General features: G+C 40.6%; 2 protein-coding genes across 5 annotated transcripts; both read right to left on the reverse strand.

Moving 5' to 3' along the window:
* Positions 1 to 225: 225 nt before the first annotated feature.
* igf2b (insulin-like growth factor 2b) lies at positions 226 to 8232 on the reverse strand. 2 transcript variants are annotated; one of them, XM_044193697.1, is made up of 4 exons: positions 8026 to 8232; positions 7013 to 7163; positions 5258 to 5439; positions 226 to 3794 (listed from the first exon to the last, which is right to left on the reverse strand). In XM_044193697.1, exons 1-4 carry the CDS (start codon positions 8098 to 8100, stop codon positions 3555 to 3557), a joined length of 648 nt encoding a protein of 215 aa, XP_044049632.1. In that variant the 5' UTR covers positions 8101 to 8232; the 3' UTR covers positions 226 to 3554. The 2 variants fall into 2 exon arrangements, with proteins under 2 accessions (XP_044049632.1, XP_044049633.1); XM_044193698.1 differs by lacking the exon at positions 8026 to 8232 and adding an exon at positions 7411 to 7563.
* Positions 8233 to 9872: 1640 nt separating this feature from the next.
* th (tyrosine hydroxylase) lies at positions 9873 to 16945 on the reverse strand. 3 transcript variants are annotated; one of them, XM_044194297.1, is made up of 14 exons: positions 16752 to 16937; positions 16383 to 16466; positions 16071 to 16274; positions 15085 to 15259; positions 14867 to 14955; positions 14674 to 14741; positions 14517 to 14567; positions 13538 to 13683; positions 13239 to 13374; positions 12481 to 12550; positions 12331 to 12387; positions 11614 to 11709; positions 11357 to 11490; positions 9873 to 10694 (listed from the first exon to the last, which is right to left on the reverse strand). In XM_044194297.1, exons 1-14 carry the CDS (start codon positions 16833 to 16835, stop codon positions 10538 to 10540), a joined length of 1551 nt encoding a protein of 516 aa, XP_044050232.1. In that variant the 5' UTR covers positions 16836 to 16937; the 3' UTR covers positions 9873 to 10537. The 3 variants fall into 3 exon arrangements, with proteins under 3 accessions (XP_044050232.1, XP_044050231.1, XP_044050233.1); XM_044194296.1 differs by having other exon boundaries at positions 9873 to 10697; XM_044194298.1 differs by lacking the exon at positions 16383 to 16466 and having other exon boundaries at positions 9873 to 10697; positions 16752 to 16945.
* Between the last annotated feature and the right edge of the window lie 9589 nt (positions 16946 to 26534).

Below are 26534 nucleotides of genomic sequence, written 5' to 3' on the forward strand. Positions count from 1 at the left end.
ATATGGGGGAGGGTGGGTGTGAGGAAGAGAGAGGGTGCTAAAAGCTGCTAGAGATTCTTTGCAAGGCCTTGAGATTTAATAAATCATTTACAGGGTACACAAGGTTTAATTGATGTAAAAAGATTTTAAAAATGGCCTTCGAGCTCAACACACACCGAAAAGTGTGAACACACACCCAAGGTAGGCAAATGCACTGAACAAATCAAGTAAATCTTTTAGGCATTGTATGTTTGATAAAATGTTTTTTTATTGATATTAAAAATGAAAGTACATGAATTGTGCATTTCGGACGTTCTAGCGTGCAGAGGTTAAATCAATAAAATACACACAGGCTGAGTGAGCTACTGACACAGAAAAGTTGCCATTGCTCGGCAAGATATCTCTTCATATTCAGCGAAAAGAAGTGGTTGTCTTTCACGCCATTCATAAGAACACTAGAGTAGCCTGTTTGAACATTACAATAGTGAATGAATGCAGTCCTAGCAGGAAAATGTAGAATAAAATAGAAAATATAATAATATTATTATTAACAATAATAATAATATAATAATAATAATAATAATAATAATTGCACTGCCTGCTTTGTTGCACAACTGAAGTAGAATATAATTAGAGACAGGACGCAGCCTTGATAATTGAGATCTCTCTGACAGAAAGAAGATATAAAGTATTGGCTTGACTCTTCGCCACAGCAGGGTGAGTATCCATTAAGTCTCCATTTCATGGGTGATGCATGACACAATAGAGGAGGAAACTATAATGTGGCACAGAATTACCTTGTTTCTGACATGGGCTTCAGTGGTTTGTCACAGAGAGCTGTATCATTGTGGCCAGGTATGGGTAACAACGTCAGCTGCCCTTCCACAACAACATTATCACTTACACTCAGCAACTACTCCACTTCTCCCTTGGAGAGCGTAGACAGTTTTTTCCTGAGTGCTTCAGAAACGGTTCAGCGTGATAGCCCTTCATCAAATGCATAATGGATGGTTGATTGGAAGATTGTTAAGGGGTGAATGGCAGGCTAACAACACTGCCCCCCCATCACCATGCAAATACAGATACATACTGTTGATGCATACGATCAGGGGCATTGTCTTCTATAAAACAGAGAACAAAGGATAGATAGACAGATGGACAGATAGACAGAGGAGAACAGTGAGGTGTTGAGGAATGATATCATTGCTCAACACCTCACTGTTCTCCTCTATCTATCATTCTTGATAGACAATGACCTTTAGGTGACCTTTGATGGTTACTAGCATCATAGCTACATCATTAACTCCAATTAAGGCTAAAACTGAGTGGACATTTACGGTCTCATGACCCAAACCAACACGCGACAACATCAGTGGCACTGGCACATTAGCAAGATGCTCCTTAGAAGATCATAGGACACCATGCACAATTACAAAGACATGATTTAATGAAGGACTGATCATTCCCCTGCCATCAATACTAAAGTGGCTTCAAAACATAGTGGGTTTGAGTACAATCAATGTTGAACAGTTATTTTTCCAATAATAAAGTCACTTATTGATGCTTTCCTTTTTCACAGATCACCCTGACAGGCTTCTAGAAATCCATGCAGACCAACGTATTCTGAGTATGTGCCTATTTCTGTGACATAACATGCCTAAGCTATCCAGGCTATGCTGCTGTTAGAATATTAATTTAACCTAACTATGGCAAATGAAAAAAAAGGAAAAAGAAGACATTATTTTTGGTACAAAGCATCTACAAAAAAAGCCTTACAACTCCAATTGGAAAACAGAGATCATACAAAATAAATCTGTCAGTTGAGCATCAGTGCTACGTATATTATTTGGACCAATTTTTCAAATATATTTTATAACAAAATAAATAATGCCTTTATACAGTGCCCTTATTTGTATTTCAACAAACAAACAAAAAAGCTTGGCGGCTCATTACGCAAGATACAGCTCAGACTAAAGGAAAATAACACAACGTCCCTGGAAACTAATTATATATCTATATTTATATATATATATATATATATATATAGATGTATATATATATATTCAAGTATTTGTTTTCAGGCAAAAGCATGTGAATACTACGGATATACAATAAAAATAAAATGTTAGTTGACATTATTGCTGTTTTTTTCCCTTTGAATTGAAATTTTGTGCCTTTCTTTAGAACTGTAAAATAACATCATAACAATAACCATGGAATCACAAAAAAACCTTACTTGTAGAAACAGGAATGTCACGGTACCAGAAACTGACGGGGTTTTCCTTTTTTTTTCACTGAAACATTGATATGAAAAGAAAACAGGAAAAAAAGACAAAATAAAATATAATCATCATTATCCCACTTGCTCTTTGTCCATGCCATGTTACTTCCTGTCAGAGCAGTCTGCAAAGCCATGGCAAACAGGATGTACTGTCCCAGAACTGTAGTACTGTCCCAATCCAGGCGGTTCACGGTGTCCCATATGTGTCCCCACACTGCTCCGTGTCTGGGAGCCTCAGAGGGACAGGAGGAACAGGGACTGGGTCTCAGGTCCTCCTTGCCGCTTACGCTGGCAAGCTAGTGATGAGCAGCCGCTAGCACTCGCTGTGAGCCTAGATGCCAACACAGCCCATATCTTTTCTCAGCGACGCTTCCCCCTTGACATTGCCACTGCCAGGAGCTCCCCCATATCCTTTATTTTCCTTTTTTTTAAAGTCACACTTTCCTTAAAACGGAAAGTTTTAATATTCATTCAAAGAAAAAAAAACGTGCCTTTCAACCTCTTCTTTGAGTCCATTCCCAAAGCTAGCACCATGACATTTTTTTAAGCTACACGTTCATTGTTCATAAAAAAATAGTGCCATTTTTTTCTTTACTTTGACGTAATCCGTGGCAATGTGCAATTTTGCAGACTCTTTTCTGCTTTTTGTTTGTGATCAAAAGGTGCTGGAACAGGAATCTAATTTTACAAAATAATTCCTTACAGTGTGGAAGTCCCTTTATAGGTAGAGGTGCAAACTAATAAGAAAAAGAACTGACAGAGATTTTCTTTTTGCCTCAGGAAAAATGATGTGGAATGGATTCTTTCATGCAAGCTGCTCTTCACTTTCAGTTGTCTTCCACAAGGACAAAAAAACATTCCGCTGGGTGTCCTCTTGACACTTGCAAACCACCGATCTCTTTCATCTTCTTTTCTCCTTTCCCTTTTCTCTTTTGCTTAAGGATCCACCTGAATTGCATTCAGCCGAATTGTTAATTTTTTGTTCATCATTTGTGTTTGTGCCTTTTGTGTCAGTGACTGAAAGAGAGAGGGAGCGAAGGAGTTCAGACAGGAAGAATGTATAGGCATGTTTGTGTGCCGGAGGAGGGTGGGTAGGTGGGGTTGAGGGGGGCATTAGAAAAGGGCCAGGGGGTCAAGAAGTAGTGGATGTGAGAGCAAAGGATTGGTGGGCTCGGACAGGGCAGGGGAGGTCAGAGAGGACTGCCACAGAAATGACGTCAGAGACAAAGCTATAATCCCCTAGTCTTTTTTTCTCCCTCCAAACTCTTGTCTGTGCAAAGGGCTGGCAGCGGGCTCATTTGTGATTGACATAGTTGTCCGTGGCGAGCAAGACAGGAGGCAGTTTGCTGGGCAGGCTGATCAGGGGCCTGTGGAAGATTGCCTGCTCCTGGGCTTTGATCTTCTCCGCCTGCCTCCGAAACTTTTTGGCCCTCAGGATGGCGGGGACACCCCTCCGGAGCCGCTGGGCTGCCTTCCTCTGCCACATCTCGTATTTGGAATACTTCACGGTCACATGCTGCTTCCTTGGGACTTCCTATTGTGGCATGCAGGCAAAAATAGGGGAAAAGGGAAAAGATGGAGTCAGTTTATTAGGGGTGATAAGATATTGTGCAAGTGCTTATTACAATGGAGGAAAGCCTTGTTTATTTAGTGAAAACATTCAGTCATTGTTGGGCCAGTCAAATGGAAATCAAATGTCATTCTTACAGTGCCGAGCGTCAAAACAGACTCGCCTTGCCTCTGACTTGCCCTTGTTTTGGTTTCCTTGACTGAGAGAAGCTGTCAGCAAGTACTTAGTTCAGCCTCTTTAAATACTGTCAAAGGGAAGGGCGGCCACTTGCCTCATATACATACGAGGAGCCCGTCGTTGCTCACCCAACGACCTGCTGAACTGACTAACCTCCACAGACCAAATGACAACACATAAACACATTGTCATTTCAAAACCCCTATTCTTACACAGCAAAAACAGCATTATGTGTTGTGCTGAGCACCAGAGATTGAGACAAAGTGGGAGTGATAGCAGAGAAGCTAGAATTTATGTGTGAGTAGCCAGTGCTCCATCTGAATGGCTTGTTTTGGTCCTGCCACTTGAGGAGTGTTTATCCCCCTTCATTCACTCCAGGCCTGCTCAATAGCCTAAGAACAGCTGGCCCTCAGAGCAGGCTGTACCCATCAACTCTCCCTGCCCAGACAAACTAGGGACATGTCCAAACTAATTCCCTTGCAGCCTCCTTTTTTTGCATTTCAGACAGAAGGTACATTATTTTCCTCCTGACATTTGCAGTATTTACTCTTTTTGTTTTTGTTTACATCACTAGCAATCTCACACCACTGATACTGGTTTTCTAACAAGTCAAAGCAGAAATGTTATAAACATCTTTCCAGTCTTGTCTAAAGGAAGGTTGAAGGGATTTTAAGAGGTCTGGAAAGCAGCCACAGCTCAGTCTTGTGACTGCAGTGAAAAGACCTGAAACGCTTTGACGATTCCCTGCATGCTTGTGACATATTTCAGAGAAGCTCCACTGGCCGGGTCAGGTGTTTTTGAACACACAGATAAAAATGCATGCCAGTTTCGGAGAGCTTGCTGTTCCGTGACTAATAATCACACACTCAGAACACACTGTTTTGTTACGGACCAGCAGTCTCCACCATCTCACAGACTTTCTCTCTCTCTCTCTCTCTCTCTCTCTCTCTCTCTCTCTCTCTCTCTCTCACACTCTGTCTCAGTCTGTGAGTATGACTCTGCCTTTTCCTGAATATAATGTGCTGTGACTGTCTTTATGTTTTCCACGATGGTCAGCACTTTGCATGGAAGGTAACTGCTTACCATTGTCCATTTAACAAGATAAACCTGCCTTCGCGTGGGTTTCAGTGTCAGGGGCATAGGGGTGAGGCTCATAGGTGAATAGAGGCGCAGGAGATGGGAGGACAGATAGAGACGAAGATTAGCATTGTTTCCCATACTGGCATGTTGTTGTTGTTGTTGAGACGTACCTGTTTTAGTGCGGGCATCACGGGTATGACCTGTAGAGAGGTGGCCGACACGTCCCTTTCGGACTTAGCGGGTTTGGCACAGTACTGCTCCAGCAGGTTGAGGTCACAGCTACGGAAACAACACTCCTCTACGATCCCACGGTTCTGGGTGCGCCGGTTGTTACCCCTGCTGGTTGGCCTACCTGAGGAGAAACACAACAAGCGATGAAGAAAGGCCAAGAGGAGGGAGAGGTTAAGGCCTGAGAACAAAACACTGGCATCAGCAATGAATCTGGGTTGTTTTTTCGCAGGATTACTTCGACAATCATAGCAGTCCATGGAGCAAAGAGGATAAAAGGAAATCTATGACCAACTGCAACAAATCTTTTTGTTTGTAGGGGATAATCTGATTAGGGCTATCTGGAAGTCCTTTAATGAGTGAATACACAAGTAAACACCCTTTACTGTAGAAACTAAAAGAGAGTGATGGAGACAGACAGCTATGCTCTCAGACAGACTTTTGTCTGAGACTTTTACATAAAATGGAAACTCTTCTGTGACCTTGTCCATTGTCAAGTCAGCAGAGATAAAGAGGATGAGGAGGGAAAGAGGAGAGGAGGGGCAGAGAGGTAGAGAAAATAGGAGAAAAGAGATCAGTGCATAGAGAGAGAGGGGAAATGAGGGTCAAAACAGAGGGAAAGAACGCAAATCAAAAAAGGAAGAGAGTAAAGACAGGACAGATGCAAGTTAGCATGTTGCATGGGGGAACACTATCCATGACCAATAAAGGCCTCGTTTGAAGTCCTGCACCAGAGAATGTTGGAGAAATCTCATGAGAGGGAAGGCTAGATTTGATTGCAGGAAGAGGAACATGAGAGCAAAAGAGAGGGAGATCCAAGGGGGAGGAGAAGGCGAAAGAGGAGGAGGCGGGAGCGCATCTATGTTGGCCTAAATTGGATAATGATCTTTCTGATTGGAGAGAAGCTTCTGCAGCAAGCAGCACACAAAGAAACTGACTGTCTGTCAAAAGTAAAAAAGCAGTGGGTGGGACATAGCTAATATCTTTTTGAAAAAAACAAAAACAAAGTGTTTTCTCTGCTGCAGAGGCGACATCTGAGGAAGGTATAAGTTATGTATGTCGCAAACACTACAGACTGTGCAAGCAGAAGCTTATCCATTCGAGGATTAACAACCACCACAATGCATTCACATAATGCTTTACAGCTATTCCCAGCATCACTACAATGGAAGCAATAATCAGAATTGATGTTAATGATCCCTCCACCCCACCCCCCACCTCGCTTCATCAGTGTGGTCGTCTGGCCTGGGAACACTGGTGCTGAGGTGACTGGTATGCCTCTTGAGGTGCTATTAGTTTACTGGTAAACAAGCGGCCCATTGTGTCATGCTGAGTCGTGTGTGCCTTCACAGCTCGCCGGCCTTTCATATGCAATGAGAGGTATGGGCTGTAGGCAGAATGCGCACACTCAGCAGAGCAGCCTGGACGAGGTCTTGAGACGCACAGCTGGCTATAATCTCCCCCTCTCTCACTCTTTCTGTCTCTTAGTCAATGTGTGCGCGCGCGTGTGTGAGTGTGAGTGCATGAGAAAGACAAATACCAAACACACATACCACACAGCCACAGACAGAGCGATAGTCTCAGCTATCCAAACAGATGTGCGCGAATGAACAACAGAGAGCCTCAACACAGGAGCATAAAAAGCGAAACATGTATGCAAGGCCATTGTGAAAACTTGTAATGGTTTAAAAACCTACTGAAATAGAAGCCTCTGTCTTCACAGACAAACTGCAGCGCATCCACCAGCTCTCCCCCACACAGCGTCTCTGCCGAGGCTATTTCCACAACGTAGAGCGTCAGGGCCAGTGCAAACAGCAGCGCACGACTGGATGAAGACATCTTCTTGACCTGCAGACAAAAACACACATTGCAGAATAAAGCACCGGCAACAAATGCAGCCATACATTTCAATGATGACATTATAAAAAATATATTTAAAAAAGTCCCAGATGACAGCCAGATGTTGCCTTTCAGTGCGATATAGGCAATACACGGGTCCACTCTTTCTTTACGCATTCACATCTGCATGCTTGTACAAGATGTACGATTTCCAGTGTTAAATGCTGTTTCTATGTATTGACCTACTAACTATTACCTGAGACAAATGATGTCGCTGTCACTGTGTCGCACCTGAGAGAAGTGCTTATTCTGAAGGAAAAAGTAGACCGTATCTCCGGCTTTCACACTCTTACACAACTCTCCAGAAGTAGCAAGACCGGCTGCTCGATAGCTAACTACCCGAAAAGCCAGACTCAGCATATATTTTCCCCTTGCTCACCCTGTGGTGAGCTCACTGACCCTCAGGCCTACCGCCCCCTATCTGCCGACAAAAAGACCAGCTGTTTGCTCCTAGTCCAGAGAACGGCGCAACATCCAGACGAGAGAAGATTAAAATACCTCTTGACTCTTTTTCTTCTATCCTATCAGGTAACCTGTTGCACACATGCTTCAAATCTTCAGGCGAACTCCATGCTATGTATGCATCTTGAACTTTCTCTGTTGCATGCAAATTAAGAAATGTCCGGTTACTCATATTGCACACACACACAAAAAAAAGAAACCGAAAAAAATGATGCGATGCATATAATCAGCCCGAAGCGGTTTTCTCGCGCATAAAGCCAAGAAAACAGCGTTACAATCCCGCCAGAGGTCTTTCAATACCCGCACAGCACAACCGGAGAGTATAAAACTATTTGTCCCCTCTGGTTACCTTCATTCTGCTGCTCTCCGTTCTCCGGCAGGTGTGGCAAAATGAGTGCTGTCCGTGTCTTTGCTGGGTCTCCATGTCAGATGGCAGTAGTCAAAACGTTGGGGGTTATTTGGTTGAAGAGATTGCAGGTGAGTTAGTTTCCCAGTTGGTGCGGCTATAGAGATGATGTGTGAGAGGCTGTCCCAAAGACCAGGCGACAGGCAAAACTTCTCAGGGAGAAGTATTATATACCAAAACACGCCCCTTACACCCACCCCCACCCCCTCGCTCCTCCTCTTCACGGCTGGTAAAAAAAATGGTCCAGAGACGTTTTATGGAAAAGTGCTTAAAGGGAGAAAAGGCAAAAAGAGAGTGAGAGTGAGAGACGCAAAATATGGAACAATTCCATAGGCATTTTCCACGTTTACGCACTGTAACCTACAATCACAATGTTTACACACAGGACGCAGACTGAACAAGAATAGACGTAGTTCCTCAGACTCCAAGAAATATGTCAATGTCTCCGCCCTGCTGTATTTAAGATTAACATTCAGAGTGTAAGCAGTGTGGCCAATGTCTTCGGCTTTTTTATCTGGAGTGTCTGGGGTCAAATGTGTCTGACAGTGGAGTGAAGGTTGATTACTAAGGTTATCCTACCTGAAGGGAGCATAAACTGGAGTTGATACAGAGGAGGAGGATGCAGCAGCAGCAGTGACTGACTGCTGCAGAAATACCTTTGGTCAATGTTAATGCTGCATCATATGATGAAGAGGCGAGAGGACGTGACGGAGAAAACGATGACATTTGTTTGCTCACAAACTAAAAATGAATGTTGATTTAAAAAAAAAAAAAAAGCTAATCAATGCATTGCTCACACAGTGTGGATGACAGATACGGAACTCACTCTGTTAAAAGTCCAGCAGAAAAAGCCCATCCAGATGTTGCATAGGTAGCTTCACGATAGAGAAAAGGGGCTGCAGACATCGAGCTCGAAAATGTGATTTTACATATAAGTATGCTTTTTTTTCTTTATAGAACTGAACGAGAGTCGCCTTATATAAGTGTGGCTTCTGCAGAAGGTAAGGATCTGGACATGTCTTCAGACTCAGACTGACACCTAGTGGTTCGGGTAGTGAACCTCCGTTTGTTTGTCTCGCAGCTTTCAGCAGGTTGGAGGACTTCAGTGTGCCAAGGACCTGATTCACAACCCCTTACCTGACCTCCAGGAGCTCTGTCCGGACAAACTCCCTATGGTTTGTCCTTTCAAAATGAATTTAATATTCTTTCATTGTTTCAGAAATATTCACATACAGCACTTTTGTCTGTTGTCCCAAATAACATATATAAAGTGGATCCATTTGGTGAAAGTGAGCTTGTGCCATTCATTTAGGTGTCTGTACTATTCATTCAGGCAGTGTTCATGCAACACTATTTCTTCAGTTCTAATAAATAGTATATTTGGTTTAAATGTCTGTATTTCTAAAGCTTTTTTCCCATCTACTCCAGAAGTAGATGGAAGTCGTTCAAATGTTTATTAACTTGTTTTTTTTAACATTTAATAACTTTGCAAAATAGCCCATTGTGGTTGAAGGCAGGGGGAGAGCATTAAGAAGACTGAATCTTTTAATAAGCTCAAAAAGAATCTGTATGATTTGAGCAGGCAGGTACGTCCAGCTGGACTGCCCCCTCTTGTGGCAGACAAATGTAAACTGTAGCCAAGCATCATTAAATGTTGGTCTGTATGATTTGTGATTTCTGTTTGTCTGGTAAGACATGAGATTAACAGAATATCTGTGATATATATTCTTTTTTTTCAAGAGTTGCAGGACTGAAACCTTTATAAATGATGTACACATGACAGCAAAATGTTAATTTGCAATTCTTTATTATTTAACAGATTCAAAACTCAACAGTACATTACATGGAAAGTATGTTTTCTCATTTATTTTATTATGCATTTACACTGCAAGACAAAAACAGCATAAAATCAAATTATTTGGTATGCTCAAATACTGAACTCACATAAAATAAAATATAGCCTTTAACACAGCAGAGATACTTTTTCCTAAATAAAATAAATATGATTTAAATGTACACTTTAATCTTTATTTTACCGTTATGTTTCTTTGATTTTAAAATAATTATACCATACCCATTTAGTTTTCTTTTAATACATTCATCATCACAGTTCCCTTTGATTTTGGTTCAGATTTTGACATATTTCTCAAACAACACATTTTGCTTTAACAGAATGAATAGCCCACTCGGTAAAACCCCATCATTTCTCAAATGCATCCATACCCAGCGAGGCGTTAAACATTTTTGGAAACTTTGCCTGCACTGCGCATTGAGGTTTTAATGGTCGCAACCTTGTTGCCTAACCAGCCAGCGACAACAAGCAACAACCCCCTTAGAAACAGCATCATACTGGAGGCAGAGCACAGAAAGATGAACACATTGGCCTTGTCACACGTGGCAGAGCACAGCGGAGAAGAAGCAAACAAAAGCAGGATGGTCACAGAGTGGGGCATCATCATGACAAAACACTGAGGGCATCTGTCAGCATCTTAAGCTCATCCTTCACACCCTCCAGGCCTCCTTGGATCTTCAGCGGGTTGTCCAACACCTCAACGCTGCTGGTATACGGATCGAACCTCACCGAGAAGGGACGCTTGATACCGGACACATACCTCCTTGTCAAAGATATAAACCGGTCAGAAAACAAAAAAGTAAGACCATAAAGAACTCATAAGTCATCTAAGAGCTCTTCATGAATGTATGCGTTACAGCTGCCCTGTCTGTCTTTCACTTGGCCAGAGGAAACTTCCCTTTAATTGACTAGAACAAGTTCCTCCAGTTGTAGTTTGGCCTGTGATGATATGCATTTATACACCTAATAGAGACTACAATATCCTGCTTGTATCAGCACCACATAATAAATACATTGTAAAGAGATTCATAACATAGTCTATTTCATATTTACAATGCTTTTACAAACATTTCCATGCTGGTATTTTCTCATCCAGTGTGGCAGAGATGTCATGTGCTGTAGTCTACTAAAGACCAAATTCTGTCAAAACACTCACTAAAGCTACTTGTTTTGCAGGGCAACATTTCTCTTTGCCAAATAAAACTCCAGCATTTTGCCTTGGTAAGAAAGACTGCATTAGTAACAGCTGTCTTCTGGCTGCTATGGCTGACCCACAAAAGTTTGTGGCCTCAGGGGTTGGCTGGCTGTTCTCTGACCTTGTCCTCACATAAACCTCTCTCCTTTTGTTTTTCTTCTTCTCTCTGTCTCTGTATCTGCATGTGTGTGTGGGTCCAAAACAGGAAAGCAAGTGTGGTTCAGTACCTGAATTTCTCCTTGGCATCTGAAAAACTCTCAGAAATAAAGTAGACAGGCTGGTACGTTTGGTCTTGATAGGGCTGCACTGCCGCAGCCACTGGATCAAACTCCCTTGTCTCTGGTTCATCAGACAGCGAGTGCTGGATGAAAGTTTTTGGAGATGGAATATTAGCTGACAGCTCAGTGGGCTGTGATTGTTGCATTTTTTTCAGGGAAAGATTAAAACATTAAGCAGAGAGCAGAGAAAACATGCTGGAACGCACCACAAGCTCTCCATAAGAGGAGAGCAGTCCAGCGCCATAAGCCTTCACCTCGCCATTCTGTTTACATAAGCCATACTCGACGGTGAACCAGTATAGCTGATGGGAAAACCATAAAAAGAGTGACTGAGAAAAAGAAGGATACTGGGGTAGACAATCAATTAATTATCTATATGCCACATTTTATATAAGGGACTATACAAAAATGATCAGGGCAGGGAGGTGGGGTCAGAAAAGGGGGAAGATTATGTATTTTTTTCTTTTTGCTTGAAGGGAGGGTAGTCTTACAGAAGACCTGAGAGGCAAGTGAGAGAGAGAAAATTCAGGTGATCCATTTTCTATGTCTGATCTAAATTGTTTTCTCTCCTGTGTTTATAACTTAAGAACAGGTAAAAAAAAAAGTGTTACTCATTTCAGCCACAAGAGGCTGAAGTGCACCACTACCCCATGTTCCATTTAGGAATAAAAGCATTCATGTTTTCTTCTGCATTTGGGCTACATAAAAAAATATCATCAGGTAAACGGGGGCTGAGCTGAGAAATTAGTGGGGATGTTTTTGTTTCTTTCTATGTCAATGGGAGGGTACAAAGCAAATATTAATAACCCTGGAGAGGGTCTTGCTTTTTAAAACTTCAAACATAAGGTTCAGCCCCTCTCCCCACCTCGATAATTTTTGTACAGTCACTAAGTACTGTTGGTGTTGGAGGACTAGAGTCTTACTGTGGACAGTTTCTCAATATCTTCATCTGAAGCCCCAAGTGATGCCAGGCCAAGGTTCTGCAGCAAATAATCGATAAATTGTTACCAAAACATAATAGCACAGCATGGCAAATAATAATCAGTAAGTCTACTAGACTCTCTCCCACACACCTGTGAAAACTGGGCAAAAGTGCGGTCGGCCAACATGGGGACATGGCCCAACAGCTCATGGACACAGTCACTGAAGAGAAAGAGGAAAAAAAGATTCAACTGGGACCATATTTGATCCAAATTGAAAAACCCTGCACAGTTAAATATAACTAAATACAGATTTTGTGATCACAAACTGGCAATTCAGTCTGATTACATTACAAAACAATGGTTACAGAGTGGAAAACAATAATGTGCCCAGTGTGAAACAAGATAAGTGAAGACAGAAGTTCATTTTCTTACAAACTGTCCAAAAAACGAACTTAAATTTGTCCCAAAAATCCTGACTTTCCTTTTTCCCCTCAAGAAGTGAGTTAAATGAAAACTGAGTACTGGGAGAAAAATACAATTACTTCTATATAGGATAGCATTTTAATTTTAATAATAATTTATTTTTAACTATATATATAAGATATTTAACTTTTATTTATTAAGTTTTAAGTGGATTTTTCACTGTAGTATTTCTCACTTCTCATTCTGTGTATTTTTGCTTTTTTTTAATATGTTCATTGTATTTATTTACTTTATGCTGGCACTTTGTTTTTGTTTATGCTTTGGCAACATGTTTTTGATTGAAATGACATTCAAGTACAGTTTCATTAAGCTGAATTAAGAGACAGAGTGAGAAAAAAGGCTAAGCCAAGGAACAACAGCCTTCAGAGACTGAAGGGTGGCAGGCTTATTGAGGTTCAGTCAACAGGAGTCACAGTCGTACTCACGGCTCTGGGGAGTGCATAGGGGAGGAGGAGTGTCGGATGTACTGGGTGCACTGGAACACCCGGTATGCCAAACTGGCCAGGAAATCTCTGGCTGAGAGCAGGCCTGCCACTGGACGCAGCTGGAAGCCTGTACGCTCTGTGTGTGTGCGCACGTGTGTGTGTGTGTGTGTGTGTGTTCAGGAGGTGGTGAATAATAAGACAGAGAGAGAGAGGGAGAGAGAGTCAAACACTAGGTTCACTAAACATTTGTTCTTGTTATTACTTATCGTGCCTCTCATCGTTTCTTATCCTGTCTTTACCTTTGAGGAAGTGTGACACGTCCTCCAACTGGGGAATGTTGTCTGGACTGTACCCACAATGCCTTTCCAGCAGACGGAAGGCCTCAAGGTATTCATTGCAGGCATGGGTTGTATACAAATCCCTCAGAGTTGAGTAGACTTCCCTCCTAATCAGGGACATAAATGCATAATAATTCATATTTCAGGATATAAACCCCTAACTGAGGTGTTGCAACAATGAATGAGTAACAGCCGCTGTAAATATCTTAAAATTAAATTTAGGACTATTCATTTATATCATGCACTGCACAGTAATTGATACTCAGTTTTATTCAAATTTAGCTTATCTTTATTTTCTATTTGATTGCATTTGTTTTGAAACCTATTTATATGTCTTTCAATTGCCTTGTGCTTATATTGTCTCTAAATGCCTTTTTAAGTCTAATGTAAAGCACTTTAATTTGCCTTCTTGTTGAAAATTGCTATACAAATAAACTTTCCTTGACCTTCCTTTTAAATCTCTAATCGCATGGACAAATAGTCTGAAAGGCAAAGTACCTCGTATTTGATGAAATCATAAATCTTTAGAGATGACTTTTCTTTTGGCTCAAACTGTCCAAGCAAAATTTATGATACAAGTGAAAATCCACTGGCTTGTAAACTATTCCTGTCAAACCATTTGTTCCCAGCTCCCTGATATATTTTGTGCTCAGACAAGCTCAAGCTGCCACATATTTGATAGAGCACTCCATCTGTAACAAATTTTCCAAAAATACCCATGAAAGACAAATCATATCCAACTGTCTCAGAAACTAGATGAAACGGACTCAGCGATGTTCTGCTATTGAAATAGCAAGAAGGTCAAACTGCTTGTTTGAAAAACAAGCAACAATTTGTGTGTAAATTTTGATTTTATGCTCTGTGGTGAAGGTCTTCAGCCTTCACGTGCACATTGTATATAAACAGCATTCATTATAAATGAGTGCGCAGCAGTCCTTACCATGTGCCAATCTCCTCCTCTGTGTATTCCACTCTGGGAATCGATTGCCCACTGGGGACAAACATATGCACAGATGTATCAGGAATAATCAGATATTAGTTTTTTGTCTGTTTTTTTTCTTATGGGAAGTCTGTGCAGTATTCAGACTGTATCTCACTGTCTGTATCTGAAGGCGATGTCTCCAATCATTCTTCTTCTCTGTCTGTAAGCAGGGTCTGTGTAGCCCTGTTCAAATCAAATATATCAAACACTGATCATATTTTCTGTGTCATGACATATTGGTCCAGCAACATAACCAGCCTAGTATTGAGAATTATTTCGTACACGCTACTGGAAAAGCATTTACTTACAGGATGGTCTTGATCCAAGTCTGGATCAAATTTTGTGACCAGATGATGACATTTGTCCAAATCAGCTATTTTCTTTGGGAACCAATGAACTAGTAGAGAAAATGGAAACAAATGGCCAAATTCACTTCACTGCTGTTTTTTTTGTTTGTTTGTTTTTGTTTTACAAAATACTGAATATGTTTCAAATGTATTTTATAAAAGCAGCAAAAAAGGGTTACATTTAACTTCTTTGGTGGTTTTAACATCCTCTGCATTTCTCTTGATGGAGCTGATAAGCGTACTGACGTCTGAGAGGTGCACCTCACAGCGAACAAAGTACTCCAGGCCTTCCAGGCTGTCCTTCAGCTTCCGGCATGGTCGTGTCTCCAAATGGTGAATCTTAGCTTCAAATGTCTGAAATACAGTCAACACACTGAAATGTAACTCCTGCAGTGGTATTCATAGTATGACAAAGGTGGGATGCAATTAGGCAGCAAAATGTTTGATCTGAAGGAGTGTATTCTAGATGAACACCAAGCTCTTCATTTTTGACACAAACACGTTTCTTTCTTACATTTCTTTCTTTTATAAAATAAAAAGTGCATGGAAGTGCCTCTAACACGATTTTTAGCCAAATGACAAGGAAAAAATATGCACAATTTTGTATAATAGCAAGCTAAACAGTTCCCTAATGCAAAATGATTGTATTAACACATACAAAAAATATATTGAGTTTTAGAAGTCATTATCTCTTATAGATGAGGATTTCACTGTCCAGTAAATGAGATGCACTTGCCTACAGTATATCTGTTAGTAAATGATGCAGCATATGGGATATAATATGCTTCCAAACATTGTTATCTTGCAAAACCTTTTTGGTCCTACTTTCTAATAAGGCACCCTTTTAAGAGACTTTAATTTGTAACTAATTAGTTTATAATTGGCTAGTAAATAATTTACAAAATCTTTACAGATCAGTTATAAGTTGAGGATAGGAACATCTTTTGGGTTGCCAGGTAGTGAAAAATCCCTTGAACTACTTTCCTCATGGAAAAGGTCTGCAAACGATCTGGACCAAATCCATTTAACTTATTAACATTTATAACTGCAGACTTGGTGTCTTCTCAGAGAGTGAGAAACCAATGAGCATATTAGTATATATTTATAACTGCACAAATATACAGGTTTATAAATGACTGTAACCTAACAAGTACTATTGTAATACCTCGAAAACTTTGAGTGTCCGCGACAGTGCAGGTGTCTTGGAGCTTCTTAAAGTGAAGAAGATGTTGAGCAGCGCTTTTCCATCGTCCTCCTCAAACACTATCTGTTCAGTGGCCTCTGCAGCCTCTGCCGCTGCAGCGGCGGCTTCCCTCTCCTTGCGCGCGTCCTCGATCAAGCTTTGCCGCCTACCGACGTATCTTGGAGACTGTTCCAAAAGAGAGATCAGAGTCTTACTGCAGATGCTTTTATTTAACTAACTGTCAGAGCACACAGACTTAAGAACAGAGCGGGGTAACTGCTGGTATTTTCTTACCTTTTGGATATCTCTTTGGTTATTTGATGGGAGCGCTTTACATCTCCAAATGCGTATTAGAACAGCAGTGCAGTCAAGGTAAACCTACGACATAGCTAAAACTGAGTAGCTGCCACAGCACACAGTTTAGCTGATATTAGTGGTTAATTGCTACATGCTTTTTTCTATGTGAATATGATTTAGTGCGCATCAGTCATCGCCGCTGCGTAATGGTCACCTCGCCAAGCTCTCTGCGCGCAATACAACCGTTTTTAGCGGTCCTCTGAATACAATTTAGACATATAACTGGGGACACAATTACAGATTGTCGATTGTAACTCAATCTAAAAAACAAACAAAGTTTGAATTAAACTTGTTGATCTTTCTTACCGTGATGGAGTCAGACCTCTCCAGCTCGGATGCTGCTCTGCGGATGCTCTTTGTGGAGGAAGTGGAGCTGCTTGAAAGGGGCATCTTTAGGCGCAGAAGTCTTCTGTTTGCGTGTCAAAGTATGACTGAAGAGACAGCGTAGTTGTGGCGCTCTATAGACGTCTCTGGCTGTGCTGTGCGCCAAGAGCTTTTTCTCTTTTTTCAGACAGGTTCCCTCTTTTTATGGGGTCATTTGTTTGCAGTTTCTGACGTCAAACACGTTAATCCCGATCAATCAATGCGCAGAATCTATCAGACATATCCCAACTTGGAGCCGTCTATGTACAGTACATATGACCTTTTGTAAAGCGTACACACACAGAGGATTTATGTTGAAACAGCGAGCATTTTCCTAATGTTTGGCACATTTTCAGAGGTCTTCAAAAAATGCAGTGTTGAAATTACAACATTTGTATTTGACAATTTCAAGTTGGTGGTTATGATTTATATATTTTTTATTTTTAATAGAAAAGTGAACCTGCACAAGTTCTTGATTCTGTTTAGTATCTGTCTAAAACAATATATATATCCATCTTTTTTCAAGTTTTTTTCTTAATTCCTGTTTATTTGATTAACATTTACACAAGTAAGGTGAAGCTGTGTGGTTACAACCACCAGTTGAATCCACTGTAGTCATCTTTAGGCAATAATCAAAGCTTTGACCTCAGGGCTTTACATAAAGGTTAGACCAGAGAAAAGCCAACTGTGGAAAATTAAGTCACTTTATCAGCTCAATCCAATCTCCACAGCTCTTCACAAATTAGATTTGACTGTGGAAAAAACAACACACACACACAACAAGGAAAGAGAGAACAACATGTTGTTTTCTTGTTTGAGCCACTGTTTCTTACCTCAGCAACAACTACAAGTGAATTTGTACCGCTTTTGGCTGGTGGTTAACATGATTGTGACGTGATGTACGGTGCCCACAGGCGAGCAGAGGTAAAAGGATTATCTGAGGACCTCTGGCCACATGCTGCCACAGCAGCAACCTTGCATGGGTGCAGGGAAGGCAAATGGGCCCCAGTGTGACTCTTCCACCAACCTGAACACACAGGCTGAAAATGCTAAAGAGCACTGATGTAGCCCCGGGCACAGACAACGTCCTTGATTGGGGGACGACAGAGTGAGTATGAAGAAAGAACGATAAAGCAAACAGACAGTAAGATAGAAACCACCTTTCCACCTTGTTTAAGTCTATTTTCTGCATGGAAACAGAGTAAATTGGTGTATCTTTAGAAACAAAGCTTTGTTATATTTCTCTTCTTCATCTTGACCTTATTATGAAAGTGACATGACATAAAAGACTGAGCAACAGGCAGAAGCTTGACATTTATTCAAAGATAGGAACAATTATCAATTTTATGGTTTGTTCCATCCATGTCTTTCAAGCAGTTTATTTATTTATTTTTTTTAAAGCAATCAAAAATCTTACAAATGACTCTGGTTGATGGAGATGATAAGAAAAATTTGATTACTTGCTGCCATATTAATTCAAAAATTATTGAGGTACCCTAAAGAAAAACATGCTAAAATAGCCAGAAAACATTTGCCATTTAAAGATACATCTGTGACTAAAAAATAACATCCATTTGTTACAAAATTCAGTATTTTTACTAAGTGAGTCCAGGAAAAAAGATTACAAAAAACAATTGTATTCCAAACCACAAGAGACTTTTACAGATTGTATAGCAGCATAGGTTTATTCAACTTCAACCAGATTTTTTGTGTCTGAGGAAGAGCAGCAGAGCTACAGGCTGAATCAGGATCAAGATAACCTGATATCACTCCTTCTCCTCCCTCCAAATGTCTGCTTTCCTGTGTCAGCCCACTTTATCAAGACCATAACCTATTACTGGTTATTTGAAAACACCCAGAGAGAAAGCTTTCCTGACCTTCTATTGCTATCTATGCCAAAGAAAGCCTGGCTCAGACGTATGTAATATTTCCAACCCTTTAATGATAAAAGGCAGTGATGTAGTCTAGTGTTGTGGGTTAATGCAAGTTGATAAAACTTGCAGGATAATGCTTGAATAAGAATGTTTTCCAATGTCTAGTTTATGCTTTGTGCTATGAGTGGCCATGCAGGACAGAATTTATTCTGGACCTGTCATATAGAGTTATTGCAATTGCAGAAATAACAACACCCAACCTGGCAGTGTGTGTGTTTCTCTTTTTCATTAAAAGCATAGAAGAACTAATAATTATCTCCACCAGGTGTAAGCCTGGAGGGGATCATGCGTTTGGTTGTGTGTGTGTGTGTGCGTGTGTACCTGTCTGTTGTGCTAATCTCGCATACTACTGGACCCATCAGCCTAATATTTTTTGTGCACATTTATGACTGTATGCTCACTGACTGCTCAGTTTTATACCGCTATAAACTGCTGACTCCTATTAACCGTCTGGTAGGTAGGTACGGTCAGTGAAATACGCTACGTAAGTTAACGTTGACTTTTGGTTTCACACGGGACACAAACAGTGGTCTCCTGGGTGAAAGTACAGTGTTTGTTTGACCCATCCATCCACCCCGACCTTGTCCCTACGTGGACTTTGTCGCTTTTTATACTACGTCACCTGACATTTTTTTCTCTATGACATTTGCGCGTAAAATGACACACCATCTCTGCACAATATAAGTCAGTAAATGGTGTGAAATGACACACGAAAAGCAATAAAGGCGTTGTGATAACACGCAAAATGACTTAAGACATTGCTGTGTTATTAATTTGGTGATACCAATACCAAGGACATGTTCAATCTGAAAATGGTGTCCACCATTTTGCTACGGTGTCTCTCGTTTGGTGGGTGTGTCAGACTCAGAATTGTTCAGCAGCAACGTGTATAAACCCCACCGTATTAAAATGGATGTGCAATGCGCTTTCATAACACAACAGGTTGTTCAACGCACCACTGTTTCCATTTAAATAAATGTTTTGTTACATTTTGTCGGGGCTGAATGTGCCCCATGCCTGGCAGAGATCTGCACTCTACTGAGTGCACTCTTCAAGTTAACCCTTAAACGAAGAAAATGAAGATTTACCTGAGACTACTGATGATGAGGATAATGTTTTTGTGCCATTTATGAATCAGATTATTTAAAATCAGAACTGGAGCATGAGAATGACGAAGCTAGCTCAGACAACATGAGCTCTGAATGTGACAACGGTCAAGATACTGTCCAAGTAACGGCCCCAAGAAGTTAGGACTGATGAGGGAACCTCATATAGTTATCTCAACTGCCTCGACCTTGCTGCTATAAACGCGCAAATAGTTTTCCTGGCCAAATTTACAACTTGGGAAGCCAGAAGATCTGACAAGCGACACACATTCCATGAAAACCTTGGCCCTCAGCAGTTGTGGCCATTGCTGGAGTAAAGAAAAGAAGTGTCACTACTTCCAAAAGCTGATGGATGCTCTAAAAGTCGTCTGTCCATCAACACTCAACCACAAAACAATGGAACTGTGTGTGCAGTGCGCACAACCAAGTGGCAATAACCACAAGCAAGTGACTATGATTTGTGATTGCTGTGCTGACTAATTTGGGTTTGGTAGGTATCAGTCTATGAGAAGTTACAGTAGCCTGTGTATAAGATAGTACAGCATAAACATGAAATGTAACAGGCTATGCTGAAATATATGAATGAATTTAGAAGAAAACATTTTTCTGGCTGATCTTTAAATGATGGTAAAAATTTAATAAATGTCAAAAATATCTTTTGTGTGTTTTCCAATTGAAGTTACATACCTGTCAGACATGACAGAGGTTTGAAAATTGTGGATTTGAGTTACCTTCATAAATGATCGGATTTTAAGGTTTAGCAGATCGTGACATGCACCCTCTCCTATTCGACTCTTGGTGTCGTATACAGTAGCTCAGCTGCAGAGGGGTTGCATGTAGTTGTATGTAGTCAGGCTGACTCGTCGACACCACTGAGTCGACCCCCATCATTGCTCATACCAGGTATCGAGACTACCTTTTGTTAGAAATGTTGCACTTGATCATCATCGCTCTGTGTTTATCCAATTCCATCTTCTTTTCTGGAAGTGTCGGACATGTCCACAAATGACACCAGGATGATAATTACTACAATTATGTATTGATTCAGCGACAGCATTGTGGCATTGTGACTGTCAGCTTTTCCCTGCATAATTGTGGGACTTCAGACGGGCTAATTGCAGCTAATGCGACCAGCTGGGCTATTATTCATCATCCTCCACATTTCTTTTCTCTCTCTCTCTCTGCTGAACAATGCTGGTCACCTTTGTTGGGGTCATTAGACTCATCCAGTTGATGAAGAGAAGAGGAAACACAAAATAAATGTCCTATTAATTGCAATAATGTTGGGTAAACAGCCTCAAAATGAGCATATCAGCTTGTAGTGCTTGGTACATGACTAGTGTACCCTCACAAACTTGTGAGTGTGTGTCTGTGTGTTACATATGCATTAAAATGCATTATGGCTGTTCTGTCGTGTCTGCGTGTTGAGGGTGAATGCCTGTCAGGTCACAAACCTGCTCTCAACTGTCATTAGAGGTTTGTTTGGATGATATTTGAGATTTAAACCTTAATAGAAATATGAAGTACAGAGGAGCTTGTGCTAAAGAAAAGGGAATTTTTAAACAGTGATGCTTGACCCATTTATATGATGTCTGATTAATTGTGATTGATTGATTGATCAAATTGCAGCCTACTGCACTCCCTATATTTGGATCTCAGCTAGCACATAATGTACTTAAGCATCTAGAGTAAGACTAATAGATGTCAGAAATAAGATTGCTGGTTAATTTGTACAGTTTCAAAATAATGTCTATAACTGAAGCTTAATCAGATTAAAACACCACTTAAAGGTAATTCACCAAAACACTTGTGTGTATCCTTGAGGTCTAACAAACGTGTTGAATTCATTTCTATTCTCATAAAACACATGCAAAGCAACATTATAACACCTGTGTTGTTTACATGCGAGTGTTCTTCTTCCTTGGCTTTGCTGCTTTTCTTGCAGTGCATAACCACCACCGCCGCTTGATCAGTGGCATAGTGTGAAACCATTGGCAGGAATGTGTATTGTGTGGCCCGCACATGCACGTGCACGGGACAAATAAAGTGGAGACCCACTCATAAAAAAGATTGCTCCGTAACGCTTTTAGTGGTCAAACACTCCAAAGAATACCTTTAAATGTACAAAATTGATGCAGATGCCTCCATCCATACAGGGCATGAGGGGTCACTGAATATGATATAATATGAATCATATACTATGGACTTTGAAGTCACCAGAACCCAACCTAGTTGAACATCAATGGGAGATTTTGGACTGACATGTTAGACAACGTTCTCCAACACTATCATCAACACACCAAATGAGGGAATGTCTTTTGGAAGACTGGTGTTCATCCCTCCAGTAGAGTTTCAGAAACTAGGAGAACAAGGAGCATTGAAGCTGTTCTGAAGGTTTGTGGTGTCCTTTGGCACCATTTATGTTTGTTTTTCTTTAAATTACCACCTATCTGTATCTGGTCAGGGTTTGTAAAACCAAAAAGACGATATATTTATGACTGAAAGAGGATAATGTGATCAAATGTGAACTCCAAATCAAAATGTGATAATTACGTATAAGAAAATAAGTAAGCAATTTTGTATAATTACAAATATGAGAAGTCCTGACCAAAACAAATTTATTCAGTGAAAATGTCAAGAATCTTAAAGTACTCAAACACACTATAACTTTTGTTATAACTGATTGTTTTAGGTGTCTTAATTCCATGTAAGTCTATCTCTCTTCCTCTCTCTCTTTTTAACAGAGCATTTGAGCATCTGTGTCTGGCAATGACTGTGATTGTTTTTGCACGTGTCAAAATACAGCTGCCAAGTGAAATGACTAATCACACAGAGTGCTCCTCCAATGCCTCTGTCTACATGTGTAATTTGACAGCAGTGGAATAAAGTGTTCCTGGGGTGGGCAAGTGGTTGAGGAACTGATGCTCAATGGTCCATGTGGACTGCCATCCTCATGCTGGTGCCACAGTGGCCGGTAACTACAGCTGTGGCTGTGACACGATCGCACACGTTACCAACATTACCAGCAGGCTGCGGTGACCCTATCACAGTTCTTTTCATTCATACTTTAAATCAACCTGGTTTTCAGTCGTCTAGGCTTGGGTGTGAGTATATCCTCACACACAGAGGTACGAACATTCACACAATGTGCAAATGTAATTTAACATGATCCCATTATGACTGAACAGGGGAAGTTGATTAAAGATTTCTAAATTTAGGACAATGACGAAACTGAAAAACAAATTATCCCTGTCAAGTGTTGCACTTTAGCCCATTTAAAAAAGGAACAATGGGTTACGATGAAGGAACAAGGACATTTAAAAAAATACAAGGACAGCTGAGACATTAAATGGAAAGGGATGATGAATTTAAAATTTCCCACCAGTTAATTACAAGCACAGTTAAAGGGAAGCAGCGGCTTTAACTTTTTAGGCAATTTGTTGATGCTTCCCAACTGTATATTATCAGTGCTTTAGGCCATTTTTTCAACCACTGGGCCGGGGCCCGTGAGTGGACCATGAAATGTTTTCAAGTTGAAGCTGGTGGGCTGCTCACATCATCAATTTGAGACGCTTAATTTGTTGACAGGCAAGCTAACTGGTAGGCTGTGGTGTGGCAAATGTCTCTGCCCAATCCATATCGACTGCCCAATCCTTTCTGCCCATGCGCCAAATAGTTGTCAAAGAAGGGTTCCGCAAATGCGCCTGTTTAAAATTACTCATGATGTGAATGAAAACAATCCCACTTACACTCAAGATGACAAAATGGTTTTAATCATTGGAAATGTAATAGTTTGGTCCGTGTATCATCTGTACTTAATTTGTAATTAAAAATGAAATAAACGGAATTCCGTTTTGTTTCTATTCTGTGTTCATTCAATAAAATTCATTCAATATATGAAAAATACATGTATGATAATATGTCATTATGAACGTTGTTGTAAAAGATTTAGTTTTAGTATTTTGAACAGGCACATTTGCGGCAACCTTCTTTGACTGCCAGGACCTATATATTATATATTTTATTAGAATAGATATAGATTATTAGAATAGAAAATATTAGCCTAAATAATTTGTATTATTATTATTAGAACTTGTGTTTTAATGGGCCCTGGCCTGTTACAAGTATGAACAGGTGGGCCTTGAAGTAGAAAAGGTTGAGAATCCCTGCTTTAGGCTGCATGTGTTGCACTGCTCTCTTGCTCTTTGTTTCTCAAGCAGCCTGTGCTTTTCTAAATGTCATATCTGATAAGTCTGATTGTGGTCCGGATGCATCCACATATCTACTGTGTGTTTCATGTCGGATATGCCCAGCAGGATAAAAATTCCCATCAGGAGTTATAAGTCATTCAACAATGATTTCCATCGATCACTATAAGTGGTCTGAGAACTCACTGGTCACAAATAGCACAAATAAGTTTATTTGTGGCTTACAGGATACAAGAAATGATAGAAAGAATCCAGATTTAATGTCAGGATCTATTCAACTATGAAACTATTTGTATGTATGCTTTGAGAACAGTGTCCGCTCCCATACACACATACGATATGCACACATGATTTGTTACATGGACTTGTCTTGCATTTCCTTAAAGCTATCACGACTTCCAGAGATGCCTCTCTTACGACTCAGCACTTCTCATCTCTGACCTGCCTGAGTGCATAGAAACATAAACCTGCTTGTAGATAAGTACTCTAAGCACCATGTTAAAGTCTTATCCAACCATTTGCCCTGTGCCGGGGTCACAGAAGCAGCATAATGACGTTGTACATCCCCCCTCCAGCAGTGGCACACAGCTCTGTGGCTGGAGAGACTCCTGATTAGATTTACCTTTCCTTAATAGGCCCCTGTCATCCAGCAGCCCGGAGGGCCAAGCTGCTGCAGCTCATGACATAACTCAAGCAGCTGGAGCCCATGATAAACCCCACCTGTAGAGTTACTACCGCTTGTTCTGCCAATCGTATAATTGTATTCTGCTCGTTTAAACCATTTACATGTGTGCAAAAACTGCTCATAATGTCTCTGGTGTTGGCTGATGATTCAAAAAGACACAATTTTCACCAAAATACAGTATTAACACCTCACCTCTTCTCACCTTTGCATCATGTGAGCTGCAATAATATGTCAACAAAAGATTGCCTACATACCTGCACTAAATTAGAGGCCTTGTAAGGGGGTAGTGGCATGCATTGCCAGAGGAAAATTTTCTAAATCTACACATAAAGGGTTTACAAAGGCTGCCAAATTAGTTCAGAAAGATATAATGGGTGTGATCTGTCAGCTGAAAGCATAGGGTGACATGCAAGAAAGAATTTTACACTTTGACTTTTAGACTTTTAAAGTTTTTCTTTAGGCTTTTTTTTAAGTTACAAATAAATTGTGGAGTTGCTCAGTCTGAGAATGGAGTTTGCAGTTTGAAGAACATGAGATGAAAGCTCTATCGTGTTAAGATTATTTTGTCAAAAGACTATCTTCAACGTAAAGAATAAACATTACGCTGAAATATTTTATACTTGTTTCTTAACCCTGGTCTGACCTAATCCCTTATTAACACAAAGCCCAAGACAAGTTGAACATTTAAGGCTTACTTCAACACCCTAAGTGGAAATGTTTATATCATGGAAATGTTTGGCATCAGGGCCGAAAATAGGAGGAACCAGAATTACCGCCCCGCGGTTGTATGCCTCTGCTAACCAGTCATGTTGCAGTTTACATCCATGTCTGTCCAGACTCAAATAACATATGTAGTGAATACTTGGAAGAAACTGAATAAAAGGTATAAAGTATATTTTTTGGCTAAATGGAAGTTATGTGATATGATAATGAATTGATTAATGAAGGATTATCATCTATTGGCTAAATAGGTACATGTGCACTTGATTACTATGTAGAGATGGATTCTTAAAGAGTATAGCTACACAAAATGTGGTGCTTTTGTTGTCTCCTGGCATTTTTAGATGCAAAGCCTCTCTCTGAGCTGTAGGTGAAACTCACTCACTCCCTCACTCACTCACTCACTCACAGGATCACGATTAGCTAGGCGCGCTCCAATACGTTGTTTGCATTCACGTGATTCCGATGACAGTCGAAATTCAGAATGAGGCAGGAAGTGAAAGGCAGAATGAACGACATGGAGGAAAGCCTGTACAGTGCTAGTTATTGTTTACTCATTGTGTCATCCCAATCAACGTGTGTGAAATCTGGAATTGCCCACTTAGTTCTTAAATTATAGATAAAAACCTATTTTGAGGTCACAATGACCCTTGAGTCAAAAGTGTCACCTACTCAGTGTCCAACCAACTGTGAAATGGTCATCAATTCTTGAGTTATGGCCAAAAACGTGTTTTGTGAGGTCGCCCTTTGACCTCCAAATTCTAATCAGTTCATTCTTGAGTCCAAGTGGACGTTTGTGCCAAATTTAAAGAAATTCGACTCTCCATTCCCTCAAGGCCATGGCAATCGCCGGCGCAAAGGCATAAAAATCATCAGCAAGTCGGCAGCGTGAAAAAGGCTGTTTATTCACAGCCCGTTGGGCTCACTGAAAGCTACAAATTGGCATTTGCTTCCTAGACTTGTGATTCACGTACTGTGGTCGGCCACACAACTGACTGGGCTGGTCCGTCCCTACAGCAGTCCCCTTAGGAAGCACAAACTGTGTCTTCAAACAGAGGCACCTGAGACCTGTT

This window comes from Siniperca chuatsi, linkage group LG4 (assembly GCF_020085105.1).
Source record: "Siniperca chuatsi isolate FFG_IHB_CAS linkage group LG4, ASM2008510v1, whole genome shotgun sequence".
NCBI classification, from domain to species: Eukaryota; Metazoa; Chordata; class Actinopteri; order Centrarchiformes; family Sinipercidae; genus Siniperca; species Siniperca chuatsi.